This window comes from Geotrypetes seraphini, chromosome 13, assembly GCF_902459505.1.
Source record: "Geotrypetes seraphini chromosome 13, aGeoSer1.1, whole genome shotgun sequence".
NCBI lineage: Eukaryota > Metazoa > Chordata > Amphibia > Gymnophiona > Dermophiidae > Geotrypetes > Geotrypetes seraphini.
Window position 1 is genome coordinate 56,161,399 of NC_047096.1, and position 22,007 is coordinate 56,183,405.

Sequence of the window (22,007 nt, forward strand, 5' to 3'; positions counted from 1 at the left end):
GTTAGAAGCTGACTCCGGTATTCTGGAACTTGGAGGCTGGATGGTGGCTGGCTGACAGTTGAGCTCCCTCCTTTTAAACAACAATTCTTCATCTATTTAATTATAAAATCCTCTAAAAGGAAATCAACCAAGCAAAAGAAGCATATGGTACATGCGTTATGAGAAAAGACCAACTGTAAATTCTAAACATCAGCAGATACTATGAGCCGTTCGCCTGCTTCTGCCTTTTGCCTGCTCTCACCTTAACTGACATCTCCAGGGCTCCCAGGCCATCTCTCTTCCTCCGGGGCTCGGCGTGTGAACGAGCTCAGCCCCCCAGAAGCAGCCGGGAACCCTCCTGAACTGCAACAATTGGGCCGTTCGCCTGCTCCTGCCTTTTGCCTGCTCGCACCGCAGCTGACATCTACAATTCCCTACTTCCCCTACTGTGGAGATCTTCCATGCTTGGGAACTTAACTGTAGGTTGCATTAGAGCTCGCACTGAAATAGGAAGGTCACTGAAAAAATCCAGAGTGGATTCCTTCTGCAAAGCTCAAGGCAATGGGGAAATTACCCACTTGTCCAGAATCCAACTACTGGAAAAGATATTATCAAGGTAAGGACATAATCTCTTTATGTGTGCTAAATGCTGTTTCTTCTATTTATACCTATGAGCCACATGCCACTTAGCGCATGCCCTCTGTATGACTTTGCAGGTATAGAAATCATTCCTAATTGGATGTGTTTGTGTTTCTGCTGCATTGGTTGATTTTTGTTCTTTTTCATGTTTTTAACTTCCTCAGTTGTTCTTTGGTGGGATAGCGACACAGGAAAAAGGGCTGATACATAAGCAAAGATTCAGAGGCTGCCTGGAGAATATTTATTTTAACGGCATCTATATCACTGACCTAGCACGAAAGAAAAGGTCATCAATACGCTTTGAGGTGAGGGTTTATTGCAAATTCAGTAGCAGACTGTAAAATGAAACTGAAGCACTTTGGATTTAGTCATTTCTCTTTTAATGTCCTGGATTCACTGCAGATTGTGGGACTTTTAACAAATCAATATAAAAATGAACCTTTTTTTGTTCTGCCTAATGTTCAAGGGTGGTTCCTTCCTGGTTTATGATCTTTCTGAAGTTTACACCAGAATTAGAAAAGATACAAATTATAAGGGGTAAAGGTAGAAAGGGGTAAAGGTAGACTGCTAATTAAAGTTGGATACCCAAATTTTCTGACTTTGAAGAAACTGAGCTCTGTTAAAAAATTATTTGAATTTCATAACTTTAGACCACAGATGTCAAATCCAAGGCCTGTGGGCCGAATCTGACCTCCCTGGCTGTTTTATGCGGCCCGCGGTCCGATGCCACCAGTGTTATCTTGTGGTCAGCTCCCTCCTCCTCACAGCCGCAGTGTGCACGAAGCCGCATGCAGCCGCTCCTCGCACATCCCGCGCCTCATCCAGAAGCATTACCTCTGACATAGCGACGTCAGAGAGAAGGCTTCTGGTTCAGGCGCAGAACCTCTTTTTTCAACATCAAGTGTATATGTCAAAAGACTCGGGCACTGCACACTGCAAATAAAATCAATATAAAAAGCTTATCCTTCCGGCTTCCTGATGTAGCTTAGCGAAACACAGACTGTGTTGGAGCCATGAACTGAACTTTTCAGATAAGTGGTCTACTGTTAAATATCTCTTGTAGAGCTATAACATTTGCCACTCCCGCAAAAGCAAGATTCCTTGCTCCATGCAATGTGTTTTGATTAAAATCTAAGCACCTTTCCAGCGATGTTGTACCGCTGCTGTAGCGCCTTGCTGAAGAGCTTATGAGCACATTTAAATATTTAAAAGCCTTTAAATGTTATCTGATGATATTAATTTTAGAGACTTGCCCAGTATTGATGAGAGGGGGATCTTTTGTTGTTTTGTTCCAATTCAAGTAAGGCGTACTGCTTTGAGAGCCAGTGGAGTCTGTTCTGTATATAAAAAAAATATATATATCCTGAGGCAGTGCTGGTCTGAAGGGTTGCTTTCCCTTTAAATTTAATGTAAATTACTGTATTTTTCAACTAACTGGCACTTTTCTTTAGTTAGGTTGCTTATGGAGCAATGAGCACTTTAGAAGGGAAAAAGTCCTCATTTTGCTCCAGATGCGAGGCACTCGCAACCGGCCTATGCAAGCCGGAGCAATGGAGAAGCTTCATTGGCAGCAGGTGCCGGCGGCCAGGGCTACCCACTACAAGTGTCTCTCGCGAATCGGCAGCTGACAGCAGGGGTGCCCGGGCTTCTCCCGCCGGCCACGGAGGGATTTCCTCAGCTGCCAACGGTAAGAATAAAGGGTTTCCTTACCACCGTAGCGGCTGGGGATTCCCTCACAGCTGATGCCGGTTTACCTGCTTTAGCAGCTGGGACAGTTCAGGCTTCCCAGCTGCTACAGGCTGCAGAAGGGTTATTTTTGGTGGGATCTTCGCCATTTTTGACAAGAAACCCATCCATCTTGTTTCAAGCCTTGGGTGACCTTCCCCCCATCTTGGAAAAACAGGGGCAGGTTTCAACTGGGTCCCCTGCTGTGGTAGGGAGTCCCATGGAGCCGCCAGAGTTTTTTTCCCCTGATTTATTTTTTCCTTTATGCAAGGCTTATTTTCAGGCGGCCAGGGGTTCTGTGGTGGTCCCGGGGGGAGGGGGTTACCCTCTGCACCCCCTGTGGCTTTGCACCCTTCTACTCCTTTAGCGACCCCAACTCCTTCTTCCTCGTCCAAGCGCACATGGGTGGCCTGAGACGAAGACCTGTGGTCTGAGGAGCGTGTTAACCTAGTCAAAGACCTGGACCCTTGGGGAGGCCTCCAGGGCCCTCTCGAGGGGACAGCTGCTGGTACCGGGGCCTCGGCTTTTCCATCTACAAGCAAGGAGGTGTCCGTGCTGTGCCTTTTTCAGAGGGACAAGCTCCATGATCTGATTCAGCAGGTCTCCTCGGTGTTGCGCTTTGAGGAGGTGCCACCTAAGACCCCACGTGTAGAGGATCCTCTCCTTAAATGGGTCTGCTTTGCTTCCAGTTCTTTTCCTATGCATCAGGATATTCTGGATATTGTCCTGGAGCAGTGGAATATGCCAGAGTTGCCGTTTCGTTTTGCATGCTAAATGGCTCGTCTGTATCCCATCCCAGAGGGAGGATAGGGCTACTTTGAAATCACCAGTGGTAGACGCGGTGGTCTCAGCTATTGATAAGCGGCATACAGAAATGGTTCCAGGGCTTTCTAAAAAATAGATCTTTCCAAGTTTACAGTGCAGGCAAATATTCTTCCTCATGGACAAATACTTGTGGAGTCCCCCATGGTTCTCCATTATCGCCAACATTCCCTTGGTTAATTTATTACAAAGTCTGAATGTTAATATAGTGATGCCGATGACATCACTATATTAATACCGATGAAATCTTTTTCATCCAAATTGAACAATTTAATTTCAAATATTCTGATAAAAATAGAACAATGGACGATGAAGTCCAAACCTGAAAAAACTAGGATCTTTCTAGCCAGTCCTAATGACAAACTTACGGAGACTTCCATTCAACTTAATGGCCAAAATTTTGAAATAGCTACCAATATTAAGGACTTGGGAATAACTTTAGATCGATACTTATCCTTTGAGATCAAATGATTTAAAAATGTTTTCCGATTTTGTGGAAAATCAGAACCATAAAAAAGTTATTTGATTTGGCTTCTTTTAGGATATTAGTACAATCCACTATCTTGTCTACCCTGTATTATTGGGGTCATATAAGAGACTTGGGAGTACTGGTCAATAAGTCAATGAAGCCGTCAACGCAATGTGTGGCGACGGCAAAAAGGGCAAACAGAATGCTAGGAATGATTAAGAAGGGGATCACGAACAGATCGGAGAAGGTCATCATGTTGCTGTACCGGGCCATGGTATGCTCCCATCTGGAATACTGAGTCCAGCACTGGTCACAGTACATGAAGAAGGACAAAGTATTACTTGAAAGGGTCCAGAGAAGAGCAACTAAAATGGTTAAGGGGCTGGACGAGTTGCCATACAGTGAGAGATTAGAGAAACTGGGCCTCTTCTCCCTTGAAAAGAGGAGACTGAGAGGGGACATGATCGAAACATTCAAGATAATGAAGGGAATAGACTTAGTAGATAAAGACAGTTTGTTCACCCTTTCCAAGGTAGGAAGAACAAGAGGGCACTCTCTAAAGTTAAAAGGGGATAGATTCCGTACAAATGTAAGGAAGTTCTTCTTCACCCAGAGAGTGGTAGAAAACTGGAACGCTCTTCCAGAGGCTGTTATAGGGGAAAACACCCTCCAGGGATTCAAGACAAAGTTAGACGAGTTCCTGCTGAACCGGAATGTTACACAGGTAGGGCTGGTCTCAGTTAGGGCACTGGTCTTTGACCTAGGGGCCGCCGCGGGAGCGGACTGCTGGGCACTATGAACCACTGGTCTGACTCAGGAGTGGCAAGTCTTATGTTCTTATATTGAAGCCCTCCCCAGCCCATTCTCCCCGAAACGGCTATATACAGACACAGACCATGCAAGTCTGCCCAGTACTGGCCTTAATTCTTCCATAAACATGCCCGTGACTGAATCAGACCGGCATAAAAAAAATGAAGCATGATTGAAACTTTATGATGATCCAACCATTATGTATTAATACCAAAGAATGACAACAGTTGTCACCAAGAAAACTGCTTTAAGGATAAGGTTCTTCAATGTGCAGGCCCCCAAGGCTCGAAGGGTGGGCGCACCTGTACAGACAAGACCAGATTTAGATCCCAAGATGGAACAGACAGTTTAACGTGAGGCCTGAGCAACTTGGCTGCCCGCATGAAATGAATGACATCAGAAATGGCAGTGAGGTGCTGACCTCGTAACAACCCACGAAAGGCCGCAAGCTGAACCCAGAGAGAAGACCAAGCAAGGCCCCTGTCCAGGCCATCCTGCAAGAACTCAAAGATGTGAGGTAGAGAAGCGCTAAAGGAGACCACTCCACGTGCAGCACACCACTTCTCAAAGATACGCCAAACCCGCACATAAGCATGAGAAGTGGAAAATTTCCAGGACCCCAAAAGAGTAGAGATGACCTTATGTGAATACTAGTGCTGCCCGATTCAGTAAAAAAAAATTTGATTTGATTCGATTCAGCCTATTGAATCGATTTTTTGATTCAATTTTCCTGCCCAATTGGTTTTTTTTTTTTTCCAAAACATACTGGTGGGTTTGTTTTATAGCCTCTTCACCCCTTTTATAGCCTCTTCACCCCCTTTGCCTTCTCCTAACCACACTGGCGCATGATAACCCTCTCTGATCTGTTCGTGATCCCCTTCTTAATCATTCCTAGCATTTTGTTTGCCCTTTTTGCCACTGCCGCCACACATTGCGCGGACGGCTTCATCGACTTGTTGACCAGTACTCCCAAGTCTCTTTATTGGGGGGTCTCTCCAAGTACCTCCCTGGACATCCTGTATTCATGTATAAGATTTTTGTTACCGACATGCATCACCTTACACTTAAACATGTTGAACTTCATTTGCCATGTTGCGGCCCATTTCTTGAGCGTGTTTGCTCTTCCCTGGATCTCTCCTGCCTGCTCTGCTCCGAATCACCGCATCACCGCCCTGCTCTGCCCAGATCTCTCCTGCCTGCTCGCCCTGAATCACCGCATCTCCACCCCGGTTTTCTCCTGCCTGCCGCCCCGAATCTTTCCTGCCCTTCCCCACACTGCGATCCCGTGGTTTTAACCCGCGGGTTTTAAGCAGGTTAAAACCATGGGCTCGTTGGGTTAAAAAGTAGAAAAAAAAGTCGTGGACGGATCTAGACGCATGCGCAGACCATCTACAGATGGTCTACGCATACGTCAGGATCGCACACCAGCAATCCATGCAGGCAGATGGGGGCATTCCTCCAATTGCTCCCATCTGCATATTCAACTTTCGAGAATCCATTGGACCTGCCCGGCTCGGGCACTGGTTGGAACCGATTGGGCAGGTTCGTGAATCTAGCCCTTTATCTGCTACTTTTTTATTTTGCTGTAGTGCAATCACACAGGTATCTTTCAAGGCTCATTAACACCTCTCCATGTGTTAGAGGTCTGGAAGTGGAGATCACATTTATTTCATATCCTCAGTGAGACTTCAGGAAGGAACCTAGTGATCAAAACATTATTCGAGGTGCTGTAGAGCCATTTCTTGGATGAGCTATATTTAACTATTTTTTTTTAGTTGTTTAAATTCATGCAGAAATAAATGGCTAGATTGAACCTAATGACTTCATTAACGCATTTCGCTTTTTTAAACCTCTATACCATTTGAAAGAGGGCAAATATCTAATTATTCACTTCTAGAATTGGATACTTCTTAAATTTAGTAAAATATTCTGGCACAAGTGTCAAACCTTAAAAAAGGAGTTATATTGAGCATTGGAAAATAATTAATAATAACTTAACTAATAAAGATAGTACACATTTAATTTTCCCCACCACCAAATTTCCACATCCCACCCCACCCGGCTACTTTTCATGCCACCCAGCTGGAAAAAATTTCTGGGGAGAACACTGATTAGTATCTGTCTTGTCATGTTTGTCCTAATTACCAGTTTTTATTTTACTTGCAGGGTGATGTTGGTCTTTACTGTCTGAACCCACCTTACCTGCCTGTGATGTTTGCTGGCATTAATAACTACCTCTGGGTTCCTGGGATCCCTGGAAAGAGTAAGGTTTCAGTCAGCTTCAAATTTCGAACCTGGGATACTGTCGGCTTGCTTCTCTTCACCAAATTCATTGACAAAATGGGATATCTGGAAATGACCTTGAGTGAAGGTCAGATTAACGTGTCCATTGCACATCCTGGAATGAAGAAAGTGGAGTTTGCTGCAGGTATGAGATAAACCATTGTGTTCAAATATTTGTAAAATTGTAAGATTGTGTCTTATTAACTGACTGCTGCGGACTGCTGGCCGCGATGGACCACTGGTCTGACCCAGCAGCGGCAATTGTTATGTTCTTATGTAAATCAATTTCCATCAATTTCCAACTCAGTGAGGTGTGGAAAAATGTAAACTTTCTCCATAAACACTGGGTCTAATGCTTCCAAATTGCAGGTGACACTACCTGTTAGACCACTGTTTTTCATGTCTTGTTCAAGTTCCAGAACACTCACTAGGCAAGTGCCAGATCTCCTATAGTACCCTCATAACTTCAGTGTATTTCATGCATGTTAGCAAATAGATGCTCACTGCTTTCTTATTTTGAATTAAATGGAGTCTCTGGTGCTTATTAACTCAAAAGGATCTCAGATACTTTGGCTGTGACTTTGGCTTTTGTGGGTCTGGGAAATGACAAGATTGACTAAATTCTGACTTTAAACTTCAAACAAATCTCCACTACATCAACATATCCAAAAACCACAGCAATACCCAAAACAGTTGATGATAAGCATTTCAAGCTGTATAAGAAAGCAAAGTGTACCCTTGTGAGGCTTACTGCTAATGTGATATAGCTACAAGCTACCAAATACCTGCGTTGCAACCAGTAAGTCATACCAGCAGATATTCAAATTCTTATTCCTCCCTTCACACTAGAAGAGTTTTTTTGCATTCTCAATCCTGACAGAAAGGACCACCCTGTCATTTCAAGTAAGTTGACACCTAAAGTAGAAATAAATCAGGATGCTCCAGCTTAAAAGAAAGCAGACTCACCAGACTTTTAATAAAAAAAAACAACCATGCTATAATGACCAGGAAATGAACTTGCAATATTTTGCCCTCACAAATCTAGCAGAACCTGGCTAATAACTTACTCTTCAATATCTCCAGTCTCTATTAACTACTAAATTCAAGTTGACCAGTCTCCATTGGCTCAGTTCACTTGTCACTCATCCTGAATATTTTTCTGAAGAAGAAGATGGGCTCCATTTCATCATTTATATGAAATTCCTTTTGAAGCTTTCTCAAACCTTTCCCCTAGATATTCCAGAAATTAAAGACAATAAGCATGATTCTGAAGGAATTTGTCAATCCATGGATGCATCTTGAAAATCAGAAACTTTTGCAGTTCATACTGTTCCCTAAACCTACACATCAAAGGATGCCAAATCGCTTGGTTTACTGGTATGGAGGGCCTTATGAGTTCGTGTTAAAATTTTGTATTTATTCCTATATTTTATTGACAACTAGGGTAAATGCATTAGAAGAGCTGTGGCATGATCTCTGCATTTGGCCTTGCATAAAACGTGAGCAGCAGTGTTTTGAAGTGCCACAGGGCTCGGTGCTTGGACCCATGCTCTTCAACATCTTTATAAATGATCTGGACATTGGTACGATAAGTGAGGTGATTAAATTTGCGGACGATACGAAGTTGTTCAGAGTAGTGAAGACACAGGGGGATTGCGAAGATCTGCAACATGACATAATGAAGCTCAAGAAATGGGCATCGACATGGCAAATGAGGTTCAACTTGGATAAGTGAAAAGTGATGCATGTCGGGAACGAAAATCTCATGCACGAATACAGGATGTCCGGGCAGTACTTGGAGAGACCTCCAAGGAAAGGGACTTGGGAGTTCTGATCGACAAGTCCATGAAGCCATCTGCACAATGTGCTGCGGCGGCGAAAAGGGCGAACAGAATGCTCGGAATGATCAAGAAGGGGGATCATGAACACATAGGAGAAGGTTATCATGCCGCTGTACCGGCCCTGGTGCGCCCTCACCTGGAGTACTGCATCCAGCACTGGTCGCCATACATGAAAAAGGACACGGTACTACTGGAAAGAGTCCAGAGAAGAGCGACTAAAATGATTAAGGGGCTGGAGGAGTTGCCATACAGTGAAAGATTGGAGAAGCTGGGCTTCTTCTGCCTTGAAAAGAGGAGACTGCAAGGGAACATGATCGAAATATTCAAAATACTGAAGGGAATAGACTTAGTAGAGAAAGACAGACTGTTCACCCTCTCCAAGGTAGGGAGAACGAGAGGACACTCTCTAAAGCTGAAAGGGGATAGATTCTGTACAAACGTAAGGAAATTCTTCTTCACCCAGAGAGTGGTAGAAAACTGGAACGAAAGTATTTGGACATCGACTAGCCCGCCTACTTCGGAAGGCTTTAAACTAGGTAAGTTGGGGGAGGGTACATACACACATTCCAGAGCAACAAGGATCCACCCTGGGGAAGCAAGTAGCACCCACACTTCTGAGCCTAGGGTAAGTACCCATAGCATACACAAAAAAATAGGAGCCACACTAAATGGGTCAGGCATCTCTTCACAGGTTTGGAGAGCTATGTATGTTAACGCATACAGCTTGGGCAACAAAATCCTGGAACTAGAAACAGAGATAAGGAATGCTGACCTTGACGTAGTAGCGATATCCGAGACCTGGTTCACAGACTCGCATGGGTGGGATATGGTTATACCAGGCTACAATCTACTTCGTCGAGACTGAGAGGGCAAGTTAGGAGGGGGGGGGGGGGGGGTAGCACTATACACTAAGGATAATATCAACACTACCAGAATCACAGAGGTTAGATACACAGGGGAATCACTTTGGGTAAACCTGGCCAGAGGGAATGAAAAATGCCTTTACCTCGGTGTGGTATACAGACCCCCAAGACAACAGAAAGAAAAAGACAAGGAATTGATTGAAGACATAGAGAACATCACTTTGCGTGGTGACACAGTACTGTTAGGGGACTTCAATATGCCAGATGCAGATTGGAACACACTCTCCGCGACTACGAGTGGTAGCAGAAGAATATTAACTCCATTAAGGGTGCACAACTCAAACAAATGGTATTAGAGCCCACAAGGAAACAGACAATACTGGACCTGGTACTCACCAATGGAGACAGTGTCTCAGAGGTATCAGTAGGAGACACGTTGGCCTCCAGTGACCACAACATGGTATGGCTCAACCTCAGGAAAGGCTTCTCTAAATCAAACACAGCAACGAGGGTCCTCAACTTTAGGGGCGCAGACTTCGACCACATGAGAGACTTTGTCCATCAAGAGCTGCAAAACCATGCAGAAACTGACAATCCGGAAACTATGTGGTCAAATCTGAAATCCATCCTGAACGAAGCAACTAACCGCTACATTAATACAGTAAGCAAACACCGGAGAAACAAAAGACCACAATGGTTCAGCAAGGAAATTCGGACCTCATTAAAAAGAAAAAAGAAGCATTTTATCACCTACAAACATCTTGGGAAGAGGGAGGCAAAGGAAGACTATCTGGTCAGATCGAAAGCTGTCAAAAAGGCAGTCAGGGAGGCCAAACTACGAACAGAAGAAGATCTAGCACGGAACATTAAAAAAGGGGATAAATCCTTCTTCAGGTACATTAGCGACAGGAAGAGAAACAAAGATGGGATAGAGCGCCTTAGGCAGTCAGATGGAAACTACGCGGAATCTGATTCTACCAAGGCAGAACTACTAAACAAATACTTCTGCTCAGTATTCACCTGTGAAGCACCGGGAGCTGGACCACAACTACAGACAAGAGACAGCCAAAAAGACCTGTTTCAAGATTTCGAGTTTACACCCAGTAGCGTCTACTACGAACTTTCAAGACTCAAAGTAGACAAAGCCATTGGACCAGACAATCTACACCCCAGGGTGCTCAGAGAGCTGTGTGAAGTTCTAGCTGAACCACTATCTGTGCTCTTCAATCTTTCCATGCGCACGGGAAGAGTATCCCTGGACTGGAAAACAGCTAACGTAATTCCACTCCACAAAAAGGGCTGCAGAACAGAAACAGAAAATTATAGACCGGTGAGTCTCACATCCATAGTGTGCAAACTCATGGAAACACTGATCAAACAGAAACTCGACCAAATACTAGACAAAGAAAATCTACGTGATCCACGCCAACACGGATTTACCAGGGGAAGATCCTGCCAATCTAATCTGATTGACTTCTTTGACTGGGTGACTAGTCATCTGGATGCCGGGGAGTCCCTGGACGTGATTTATTTGGACTTCAGCAAAGATTTTGATAGCGTCCCACACCGCAGGCTGTTGAACAAACTAAAATCTATGGGATCAGGGGATACACTCATTACATGGGTTAGAGATTGGCTAAGCGGTAGGCTTCAAAGGGTGATGGTAAACGGTACCCCCTCCAAAACGTCAGCAGTGACGAGTGGAGTACCACAGGGCTCCGTCTTAGGGCCGATTCTATTCAATTTATTCATAGGAGATATGATCCAAGGGCTTAGAGGAAAAGTGTCACTGTTTGCCGACGACGCCAAACTATGCAACATAGTAGGTAAAAACAGTATGCCTGACACTATGACGCAGGACCTACGGCAGCTGGAACAGTGGTCGTCAACCTGGCAGCTAAGCTTCAATGCTAAAAAATGTAAAGTGATGCACCTAGGTAAAAAAAATCCACACAGAACTTACACACTAAATGGAGAAATCTTGTTCAAGACCACGGCAGAACGTGATTTAGGAGTGATCATTAGTGATGATATGAAGGCTGCCAATCAGGTGGAGAAGGCTTCGTCCAAGGCAAGACAAATGATGGGCTGCATCCGTAGGGGTTTTGTCAGCAGAAAACCTGAAGTCATAATGCCGCTGTACAGATCCATGGTGAGACCTCATCTAGAGTATTGTGTTCAATTCTGGAGACCGCACTACCGGAAAGATGTGTTGAGAATTGAGTCAGTTCAGGGAATGGCTACCAGGATGGTCTTGGGGCTCAGGGAACTCACGGACGAAGAAAGGCTAAAAAAACTGCGGATGTACTCGCTGGAAGAACAAAGAAAGAGGGGAGACATGATTGAGACCTTTAAGTATATTACGGGGCGTATAGAGGTCAAAGATGATATCTTCTGTCTTACAGGGCCCTCGGTTACAAGAGGGCACTCGCTGAAAGTCAGGGGAGGGAAATTTCATGGTGATACCAGGAAGTACTTCTTCACCAAAAGGGTAGTCGATCATTGGAACGAGCTACCTCAGCAGGTGATTGAGGCCAACAACGTGTCAGATTTTAAGAGAAAATGGGATATTCACGTGGGATCTCTAGGGGAATAAAAGTCAGGGAGTAGGTCATTGGTGTGGGCAGACTTGATGGGTTGAGGCCCTTTTCTGCCGTCAATTTCTATGTTTCTTTTGGAGTCTGTTATAGGGGAAAACGCCCTCCAGGGTTTCAAGACGAAGTTTTTCAAGTTCATGCTAAACTGGTGAGACTGGACTCATTTGGAGCACTAGTCTTGACCTAGGGGCCTCCACTTGAGCGGACTGCTGGGCAGGATGGACCACTAGTCGGACCCAGCAGTGGCAATTCTTATGTTCTTAATAATTTGTTCGTTTATACTACCAGACCACAAATGGTTCTAGGCAGTTCACAGCAGATAAGGCTGAAAACATGCATCAGTAACTTGTTCAAACTTTCCTGTTCCTTCTGTTCATGCCCCTATTTGCATAGTATTGCAATGGAACATTAACAAGTGTTTTCTGATCCACTGCACCAAAGCTGTTAATGAAGATCATTTTATAATGGACCATCTAACTTTTGATGGAAAATATACATAGTAAGGTAACATCTATTTTCTAAAGGAAGGTATGTGCATACTTTTACCCATCCACTTTGGTACACATACCTGTGAAACATCTTTTAAAATTAGTTTCAATACAAGTGATCTTTCTGGATGGCAGCTAATAGCCACTGGGAGTGAAGGCCCTTGAGCAACACTGTTCCAAGAGCTATATGAGTAGTGCAGTCACACAGAGCATAAATTTAGAGGAGACGTAAAAATTACTCAAGCTCACTATTTCCTGTCATTGCTGGCAATGAAGTGAGGAGGGTGTGGTATTGGTGGATGAGTCACAAAGGACACAAATATATATTGCTACTAGATCTGTACGTGTCACATTAGGATAAAAACGTGTTTTGAAAAATCTTGTACTGTAACTATGGCAAATTGTAACCCATTAACCCATGTGGGAAGCAGAAACCCGAGGTACAGCTATACGATGGGAGGGATGTTATTGAAGAAGAGTACCCAAGAAAGGGACTTGGGTGTAATGGTGGACATGACAATGAAGCCTATGGCACAGTGCGCAGCGGCCGCTAAGAGAGCGAATAGAATGCTAGGTATAATCAAGAAGGGTATTACAACCAGAACGAAAGAAGTCATTCTGCCGTTGTATCGGGCGATGGTGGGGCTGTATCTGGAGTCCAATATTGGTCACCGTACCTAGAGAAAAATATGGCGCTACTCGAGAGGGTTCAGAGGAGAGCGACATGTCTGATAAAAGGTATGGAAAACGTTTCATATGCTTAGAGATTGGAAAAACTGGGACTTTTTTCCCTGGAGAAGAGGAGACTTAGAGGGGATATGATAGAGACCTACAAGATCATGAAGGGCATGGAGAGAGTGGAGAGGGACAGATTCTTCAAACTTTTGAAAAATAAAAGAACAAGAGGACATTCGGAAAAGTTGAAAGGGGACAGATTCAAAACAAATGCTAGGAAGTTCTTCTTTACCCAACTTGTGGAGGACACCTGGAATGCGCTTCCAGAGAGCGTAATAGGGCAGAGTACAGTACTGGGGTTCAAGAAAGGATTGGACAATTTCCTGCTGGAAAAGGGGATAGAGGGGTATAGATAGAGGATTACTGCACAGGTCCTGGACCTGTTGGGCTGCCGCATGAGTGGACTGCTGGGCACGATGGACCTCAGGTCTGACCCAGCGGAGGCATTGCTTATGTTCTTAACTATATATTATGTATGGTTAACCTGTAACCTGTTCTGAGCTCGTTGAGGAGAATGGGATAGAAAACGAATTAAATAAGTAAATAAATTATAGCTTATGTTATGTAAAGGATTTGTATCCCACCAAATACCTAATCAATCAGGTTCAAAGCAGGTAACAATATCATCAAATCTGTAATCTTAGAGGATTGGGACTTGTATACCGCCTTTTTTGTAGTTTTACAACCACACTCAAAGCAGTTTACATGCAGATACTTCAAGCATTTTCCCTATCTGTCCCAGCGGGCTCATAATCTATCTAATGTACCTGGGGTAGTGGATGATTGAGTGAGTTGACCAGGATCACAAGAAGCAGTGCAGAGTTTGAAATAGTATATTATTTATATTCCTTCTTTAAACAAGGCAGATTACAATCAATGCATACAAACTTGATTTTTAAAAGTGTGCGTTTTCAGCCTCTTTCTAGCCTCATTCCATGTGTTGACATTAGATGAAAGTTTAAAGATTTCCAGATACTAATTGCACCATAACCAAAAGACCTTTCATGAGCAGATTTACACTTCACGCCCTTCATCGATGGAAAAGACAAAATTAAACATTCACTATGCCTGCCACCTAAAAGTTGAAACATGAAAGAAAAACCCTCAAGTGCATCACCATTTAAGGTTTTTAAAGACCAAGCAATAAAGAAATAAAAATAATGTGGGCCTTGACAAGAAGCCAATAATGACTTGCAAACAAAGGATACTCCAGATCTTCTGTTGAGTCAGGGAGAAAACATCACATATCCCAGTGCTTGGGATTGTTTCCATATTTGCTCTTTTTTTTTTCCTGTTTTTACATTATAGGCTACCGGCTCAATGATGGTTTCTGGCATGCTGTTCTTCTGGTGGCAAGGGAGGGTTCTGCTGTGGTTATCATTGATGAGGATGAAGGTGCCGAGTTCAGAGTTAATTATCCCACTGAGTTCCAGCTTCTGAGTGGGGATGTGTACTTTTTTGGAGGTGAGTGAATCCATGCAGCGATGCACCTCTCTGATTTGGAAAGTTTTGTATGATTGATTTTTTTTTTTAATTATTTTTTGTTAATTGTAAAAAGATCAAATGCCCCCACTCAGTATCTTCTAGGGAAATTCTTGTAAATTTTCATTTAAACTGACTGTTTTATAGGGTGTCCAAAGCCAGCAGGAGACTCGGGCTGCCAGTCAAACCAGACAGCATTCCATGGATGTATGCAGTTGCTGTACGTGGATGGGAATCTCGTGGATTTGACCCTTATGCAACTTGGCAGACTGGGAAGATATTCTGAGGTCATGTTCAATGTCTGTGCAATTGCTGACAGGTAGGCATTTTCCCTTCTACCCTACACCCATTTCTCCACCCCTGCCATATAAATAAACTAATTCTTTAGCAACTCTCCAGACTGGCATAGGTTAATTTTACAAGTGGGTTATATCTCATCATGACCAGCAGGTGGAGACCGAGGCAAAACTTTGGAATAGTACATATAATGTGATTCCTCCCTAATTACCTCAATCTTCTCTCAGTCTCCAGCAGGTGTGGTGAGCTGTACCCATCTCCCTTGGTAGAGCTGTTGGAATTTGTTTAGGACTCTTAGTCCCCTTTTTAGTGCCAGATTGAGCTTGGGTGGACCCTGTTTGGGGGTCTGTCCGACCTCGGGGGTGTCAAACCTGTGGGTCACGTGCTGAGGCCCTCCCCCCTTTCCTCCACCTCCCCAACATTTTTTAGCGGTGCCTCAGCAGTAAGCCTTCCCCCCCTAATTCAAGCAAGACATACTGCTTTGAGAACCAGTGGAATCTGTTCTTTAAAAAAAAATAAATCTTGAGGTAGTGCCGGTCTGAAGGGCTGCTTTCTCTTTAAATATGCTGTAAATTACTGTAGTTTTCAACTAACCAGCACTTTTCTTCTAGCTAGGTCACGTATGGACCAATTGAGCACTTCTCAGGGGAAGAGGTGTACAATTTGGTCCAGATGCAAGGCACTCGTGACCAGTCTGAAAGCAGCTGTTTGGGCTGGAGGAGCCTCGTCGGCAGCAGGTACCAACGTCCAGGGAACCCAGCCGCTAGTACCTTGCGAGTCGGCAGTGGTTTTCAGGGAAGCCCCGTCTTCCCCTGCCGCCCACGGAGGGATTTCCTCAGCCGCCTTTGTTTGTTATAAGATATTATTATCTCCTCTCTCATTTTGAATGGTACTCTTCGACTAGGCCTACTTGGCATACTTGTTTATTTACTTTTCAAAAATTGCCGTTATAAAAAATATTTTGATCGATCTTTGGCTTATCAAGCAGGTAAAGTTCAAGTATGGTTAGACGACCTGATTCAACAATCTGCATCTTATTGCACCTTTATAAAATTGGTTAAGACCTATTTGTTCAAAAAATTTGTTATTTGACTGATGACTATGTCATTGTTTCTTATTGTATTTTTCACTATTGAAATATTATACTTCTTTCCTGTGTGCTTTGTATCATCACTGGAATGTCCAGTCCTCTTATTATCCCAGGACAAGCAGGCATGATATTCTCACATGTGGGTGATGTCATCTACGGAGCCCCAGCGCGGATAGCTTTTCAAGCAAACTTGATTGAAGTTTCAAGTTTGCTATGCTGCACCACGCATGTGCATGCCTTCTTGCCCACTAGAGGGCGCATCCCCACCTCGTGGTCCTCAGTTCAGTTTTTTCCGCGGAGCCAGAAGCCCTGTGGAATTTGTGCTCTTCTAATTTGCCTTCTGACACCGCGGCTGAGTGGTTTTTTCTCGGTCGCTGTGCTTAATTTGTGTTTTTATTTTGTTCGTGTGTCTTTTTTCGTAAAAAAAAAAAAAAAGAATCTTTTTCGTTCGGCTCCGGGGGCTCCCGGTAGCCGCGGCCGCGGGACCTCATTCGTTCCCGGCCAGTTTTTGGGCCCATGTCCCATCCCTTGACGGGTTTTAAAAAGTGCACCCGGTGCGATCGGCTGCTTTCCATCACCGATCCCCACCGGTGGTGCTTACTTTGTCTGGGTCCTGAGCACCCGACCGACTCCTGCACTCGGTGCTCTACTTTTCAGCCGAGAGCTCTCCGCCGCCGTCGCGCTCGGATGGCGGAACTCTTCGCTGTCGACCCCGCGGCGGGGAAGGCCTCGACCTCGGCTTCGGCCCCGGCCTTGACCTCGGCCTCGACTCCCTCGACCTCGCCCCGACAGCCTGCTTCGTCGAGGCCAGCGTCCTCGACCCCGAAGTCAACGGTGAGTAAGTCCTCACTTCCTTCTTCTCTTCCAGCCTCGAAGAAGTCATCCTCGGGCTCATCGACGGGGGCGGGTGGGCCGTCCTCGGCCCCGCCCCGAGCGTCGAAGTCGGGTGCCCCGCGGGAATTCTCGAGACCGAGGTCGCACTCGAGGGAGCACCCGCCGGCCCAGGATCTGCCGACTAAGATGGGGGTTCCCGTCTTTCAAGACTTGCTCCGTGCGCTCATTGCCTCGGAACTGTCCGGTGCCCTCGTGCACCTCCAGCCGTCTTCGGCCTCATCAGCCCCAGCTTCGGCGGCCTCGGTCTCGGTACCCTCGACTTCGGCCCCCGGGGTGGCTTCGGCCTCGACCTTGCCCTCGACCTCGGTTGACCAGCCTGAGCGGAGCGTGCGGCCTCGGGACAAGGTGCAGAGGGTTCGGAGGATCTCTTCCTCTTCTTCCTCGTCGAGGTCCTCCCGGGGCTCCTCTCCCTCGGGTCGGCCTCGGGCGAAGCATCGGCCGAGGAAGCCCAAATGTCAACGCTGACCGAGGCTGAGACCCTGCGGGTCTCCGAGCTCCGCCTCGATAATCCGAGACTTTTCTGTTCCTCCGAGGTGGAGTTTTCGAGGGACTCTTCGCCGAGACGGAAGGGGCATGCCTCGGTGCCTCATAACCCGGGGACTTCCCGCAGGGGTTCCTCGGGGCATGGGCGGTCCCCGACCCCGTCGAGGTCGCTGGGTGTGGCTTCTTGGGGTTCGGGGTCTGGCACCGGTAAGGAGCCTCGTTACTCCCGTGAGGCTTCCCTTTCTTTTTTGGCGACGCGGGCTTCTCGATCTCCCTCTCCGCCTTCGAAGCCCTCCTCCTTTTCCAGATTTGTGCTTGAGCTGGGGAGGGCTTTGGACCTTGACCTTATATCAGGCTCTCAATACACGAAGGAATTTTTGGAGGAGCAGGATTTGCCCTCTCCCCCAAGGGAGACTCCTCGTCTGCCTATCAACAGGGTTCTACATCAGACCTTCCTGAGAAACTTGGACTCCCCTCTTACAGTCACAGCGGTTCCATCAAAGATGGAGTGGAAGTACCATACGGTCCCTTGCAAAGGCTTCGACAAAGCACAGCTGTCCCACCAGTCATTGCTGGTGGAGTCGGTGTTGAAGAAGTCTCAGCCTTCTAGGGTCTCTGCTGCGGTCCCCCCCGGGCGGGAGGGACGGACCCTGGACAAGTTTGGTCGTTGCCTCTATTCCAACTCCATGATGGCTGCCAGGGTCCTTAATTACGCATTCACCTTCTCATCCTATTTAAGGCAGATGGTGAAGGCGTTGCTCAGGTATTATGGGGTCATGCCGGATTCCCACAAGGGGGATTTTGGTACCTTTATGGCCAATTTGTCTCAGCTGCGTCTCTACCTTTTTCACGCAGTTTACGATGCGTTTGAGTTGGCCTCTCGTGTATCCGCCTTTGCGGTGGCAATGCGCCGTCTCGCATGGCTTCGTACCCTGGATATGGACCCGAACTTGCAAGAACGTCTGGCCAATCTTCCACGTGTGGGCTCCGAGTTGTTCGATGAGTCCTTGGAGGCGGCGACCAAACGCTTGTCTGAACATGAGCGCTCTATTGCCTCATTGGTCCGTCCTAAACCCCGGGCCCCACCGCAGAAGCCGTTTAGACCTCCTCCGCGGCGATACCCGCAGAAGTCGACGCCGGCTTTCTCGAGGCCTCCGCCCCGGCGTCTCCCTCAGCAGGGCAGAGTGTCCCAACCAAAGCCTCAAGCGCAAGGGGTGTCTAAACCGGCTCCGTCTTTTTGACGTGATGCGCGGTTGGGGGCGGGCCCCCTCCGCACTGTCAAAGGACCCCCTTCCTATCGGGGGCCGATTGCAGGCCTTTCTTCCAGCCTGGGCCGAGATCACGTCGGACGCTTGGGTGCTCCGGATCATCTCCCAGGGTTACTCGCTAAACTTCTTAGCCATGCCGCCAGAACATCTGCCGGGGGCTTCTCCTGGCTGTCGAGACCAGCTTCCTCTTCTCCTGTCGGAAGCCAGGTCCTTGTTGAGCCTTCGGGCGGTGGAGCCCGTGCCCCCGAACCAAAGGGGATGGGGGTTTTACTCCCGTTACTTTTTGGTCCCGAAGAAGACAGGGGACTTACGCCCCATTCTGGACCTCCAGAGGCTCAACTAGTTCCTTGTCCGGGAGAAGTTCCGTATGTTGTCCCTTCCAGTCCTATACCCTCTGTTAGAATCGGGGGACTGGATGTGCTCCCTGGACCTGAAGGAAGCATATACTCATGTTCCGGTGCATCCCGCCTTCCGCAAGTTCCTCAGGTTCCAGGTGGGGGAGTTGCACCTCCAGTATCGGGTCCTCCCCTTTGGACTGGCTTCGTCCCCTCGAGTCTTCACGAAGTGTATGGTGGTGGTCGCGGCAGCCCTGAGATCTCGGGGGCTGCAGGTGTTTCCCTACCTGGATGATTGGCTGATCAAGGCGTCCTCCAAGGAAGGGGTTATTTCAGCGACCCGACAGACTATCATCTTCCTTCAACGTCTGGGGTTCGAAGTGAACTTCCCCACGTCTCAATTGTGCCCGACTCAATCCCTTCAGTTTATCGGGGCCGTGCTGGACACGGTTCGCCTCCATTCGTTCCTCCCCCCGCCACGGTTGGAGGTCCTGCTTCGATTGAGTCGCCAGGTTTCGTTGCTGCCCTCAGTTTCGGTGCAGCGCATGATGGTTCTGCTCGGCCACATGGCGTCGACGGTCCATGTCACTCCGTTCGCCCGTTTGCACCTGAGGCTTCCTCAGTGGACCTTGGCCTCCCAGTGGCGTCAGGATCGGGACCCAGTCTCCTCCCCTATAACTGTGACTCCTTCCTTGAGACGCTCGCTCCGTTGGTGGACCAACTCTTCCAATCTTTCCGAGGGTTTGCTCTTTCTCGTTCCTCCGCATTGCAAGGTCCTGACCACGGACTCTTCGGAGTACGCGTGGGGAGCTCATCTGGACGGTCTGCGGACTCAAGATCTATGGTCGGCAGAGGACCAGAGTTGTCACATCAATGTTTTAGAACTTCGTGCCATTTTTCTGGCTGCTCGAGCGTTCTGCCACCTGCTGCACGATCAGGTAGTCCTTGTGCAGACGGACAACCAGGTGGCCATGTATTATGTGAACAAACAAGGGGGAACGGGCTCTTGGTCCCTGTGCCGGGAAGCCCTGCGCCTTTGGGAATGGGCGGTCTCCCAGAACATCTTCCTGCGGGCGGTTTACATTCAGGGAGAGAAGAATTGTCTGGCCGACAAACTCAGTCGTCTTCTCCAGCCGCACGAGTGGTCGCTAAACTCCCGAGTTCTGCGCGAGGTCTTCGACCGCTGGGGGACTCCTCAGGTGGATCTGTTTGCCTCCCCGGAGACTCACAAACTGCCCCTCTATTGTTCTCGGATGTACTCCCCGGACCGTCTCGAGGCCGACGCCTTTCTTCTCGACTGGGGAGGGAGGTTCCTTTATGCGTTTCCTCCTTTCCCTCTGATCTTGAGGACGTTGGTTCATCTCAAGGCGTCCAGAGCCACTATGATTCTCATTGTGCCTCGTTGGCCTCGTCAGCACTTGTTCTCCCTGCTCCTTCAACTCAGTGTCAGGGAGCCTCTGCTTCTGCCTGTCTTTCCCTCTCTGCTGTCTCAGAGTCGGGGTTCGCTGTTGCATCCCAATCTTCAGTCTTTACATCTGACGGCTTGGTTCCTTTCCCCGTGACTTCACAGGTTTCTCAGTCTGTGAGGGAGGTTCGGGAAGCCTCGCGCAAGGTCTCGACTAGGCTTTGTTATTCTCAGAAGTGGACCAGATTTTCTTCCTGGTGTTCCTCGAATCATCTGGATCCGAGTTCGGTTCCGGTGTCTTCAGTTCTGGAATATTTGTTGCATTTGTCCAAGTCTGGGCTGAAGACGACTTCCATTAGGGTGCATCTCAGTGCGATTGCTGCTTTCCATCGGCATATCGAGGGTCGATCTCTCTCTCTTCATCCTCTGGTGATTCGTTTCATGTGGGGTCTAGTGAATGTTAATCCTCCTTTGAAACCTCCTCCTGTAGTTTGGGATCTTAATGTGGTTTTGGCTCAACTGATGAAGCCTCCCTTCGAGCCTATTGACAAATCTCATCTTAAGTTTCTCACTTGGAAGGTGATCTTTTTGCTTGCGCTCACGTCCGCTCGTCGGATTAGCGAGCTGCAGGCTTTGGTTGCGGACCCGCCCTTTACTGTGTTCCATCATGACAAGGTGGTTCTTCGCACCCATCCTAAATTTTTACCTAAGGTTGTGTCTGATTTCCACCTCAATCAGTCCATTGTTCTTCCGGTGTTTTTTCCGAAGCCCCACTCTCATCCTGGGGAGGCGGCGCTTCACACGCTTGACTGTAAGAGAGCGTTGGCCTTTTATCTTCAACGCACCAAGTCTCATCGGAAGGTTCCTCATTTATTTTTGTCCTTTGATCCTAATCGGTTGGGACGTCCTGTTTCCAAGCGCACCTTGTCCAACTGGTTGGCTGCTTGTATTTCTTTTTGCTACGCTCAGGCTGGTCTCGCGCTTCATGGTCGGGTCACGGGACATAAGGTCCGAGCGATGGCAGCTTCTGTGGCATTCCTCCGGTCTACTCCAGTGGAGGATATCTGCAAGGTTGCCACTTGGTCTTCGGTTCATACTTTCACCTCCCACTACTGCCTGGATACGTTATCCTGGAGTGACGGCCGGTTTGGCCAGTCAGTTTTGCGTAATCTGTTTTCCTAAATTGCCATCCTCCCACCTGCCCTTTTTTGGTTGGCTTGGAGGTCACCCACATGTGAGAATATCATGCCTGCTTGTCCTGGGATAAAGCACAGTTACTTACCGTAACAGGTGTTATCCAGGGACAGCAGGCATATATTCTCACAACCCGCCCTCCTCCCCAGGGATGGCTTCTTTGCTGGCTATGGAACTGAGGACCACGAGGTGGGGATGCGCCCTCTAGTGGGCAAGAAGGCATGCACATGCGTGGTGCAGCATAGCAAACTTGAAACTTCAATCAAGTTTGCTTGAAAAGCTGTCCGCGCTGGGGCTCCGTAGATGAC

General features: G+C 47.2%; 1 protein-coding gene across 2 annotated transcripts in view; it reads left to right on the forward strand.

Moving 5' to 3' along the window:
- Positions 1-22,007, forward strand: part of CNTNAP1 (contactin associated protein 1) — a 412,393-nt gene that overhangs the window by 80,724 nt on the left and 309,662 nt on the right. For both annotated transcript variants that reach the window (XR_004536808.1, XM_033918597.1), the window contains exons 7-10: positions 783-923; positions 6,611-6,872; positions 14,560-14,715; positions 14,881-15,052. Coding sequence is in view for 1 of the 2 variants with exons in the window: in XM_033918597.1 (XP_033774488.1) it covers positions 783-923; positions 6,611-6,872; positions 14,560-14,715; positions 14,881-15,052 (731 nt within the window). In the remaining variant the exon portion in view is untranslated. The remainder of the gene's footprint in view (positions 1-782; positions 924-6,610; positions 6,873-14,559; positions 14,716-14,880; positions 15,053-22,007) is intronic.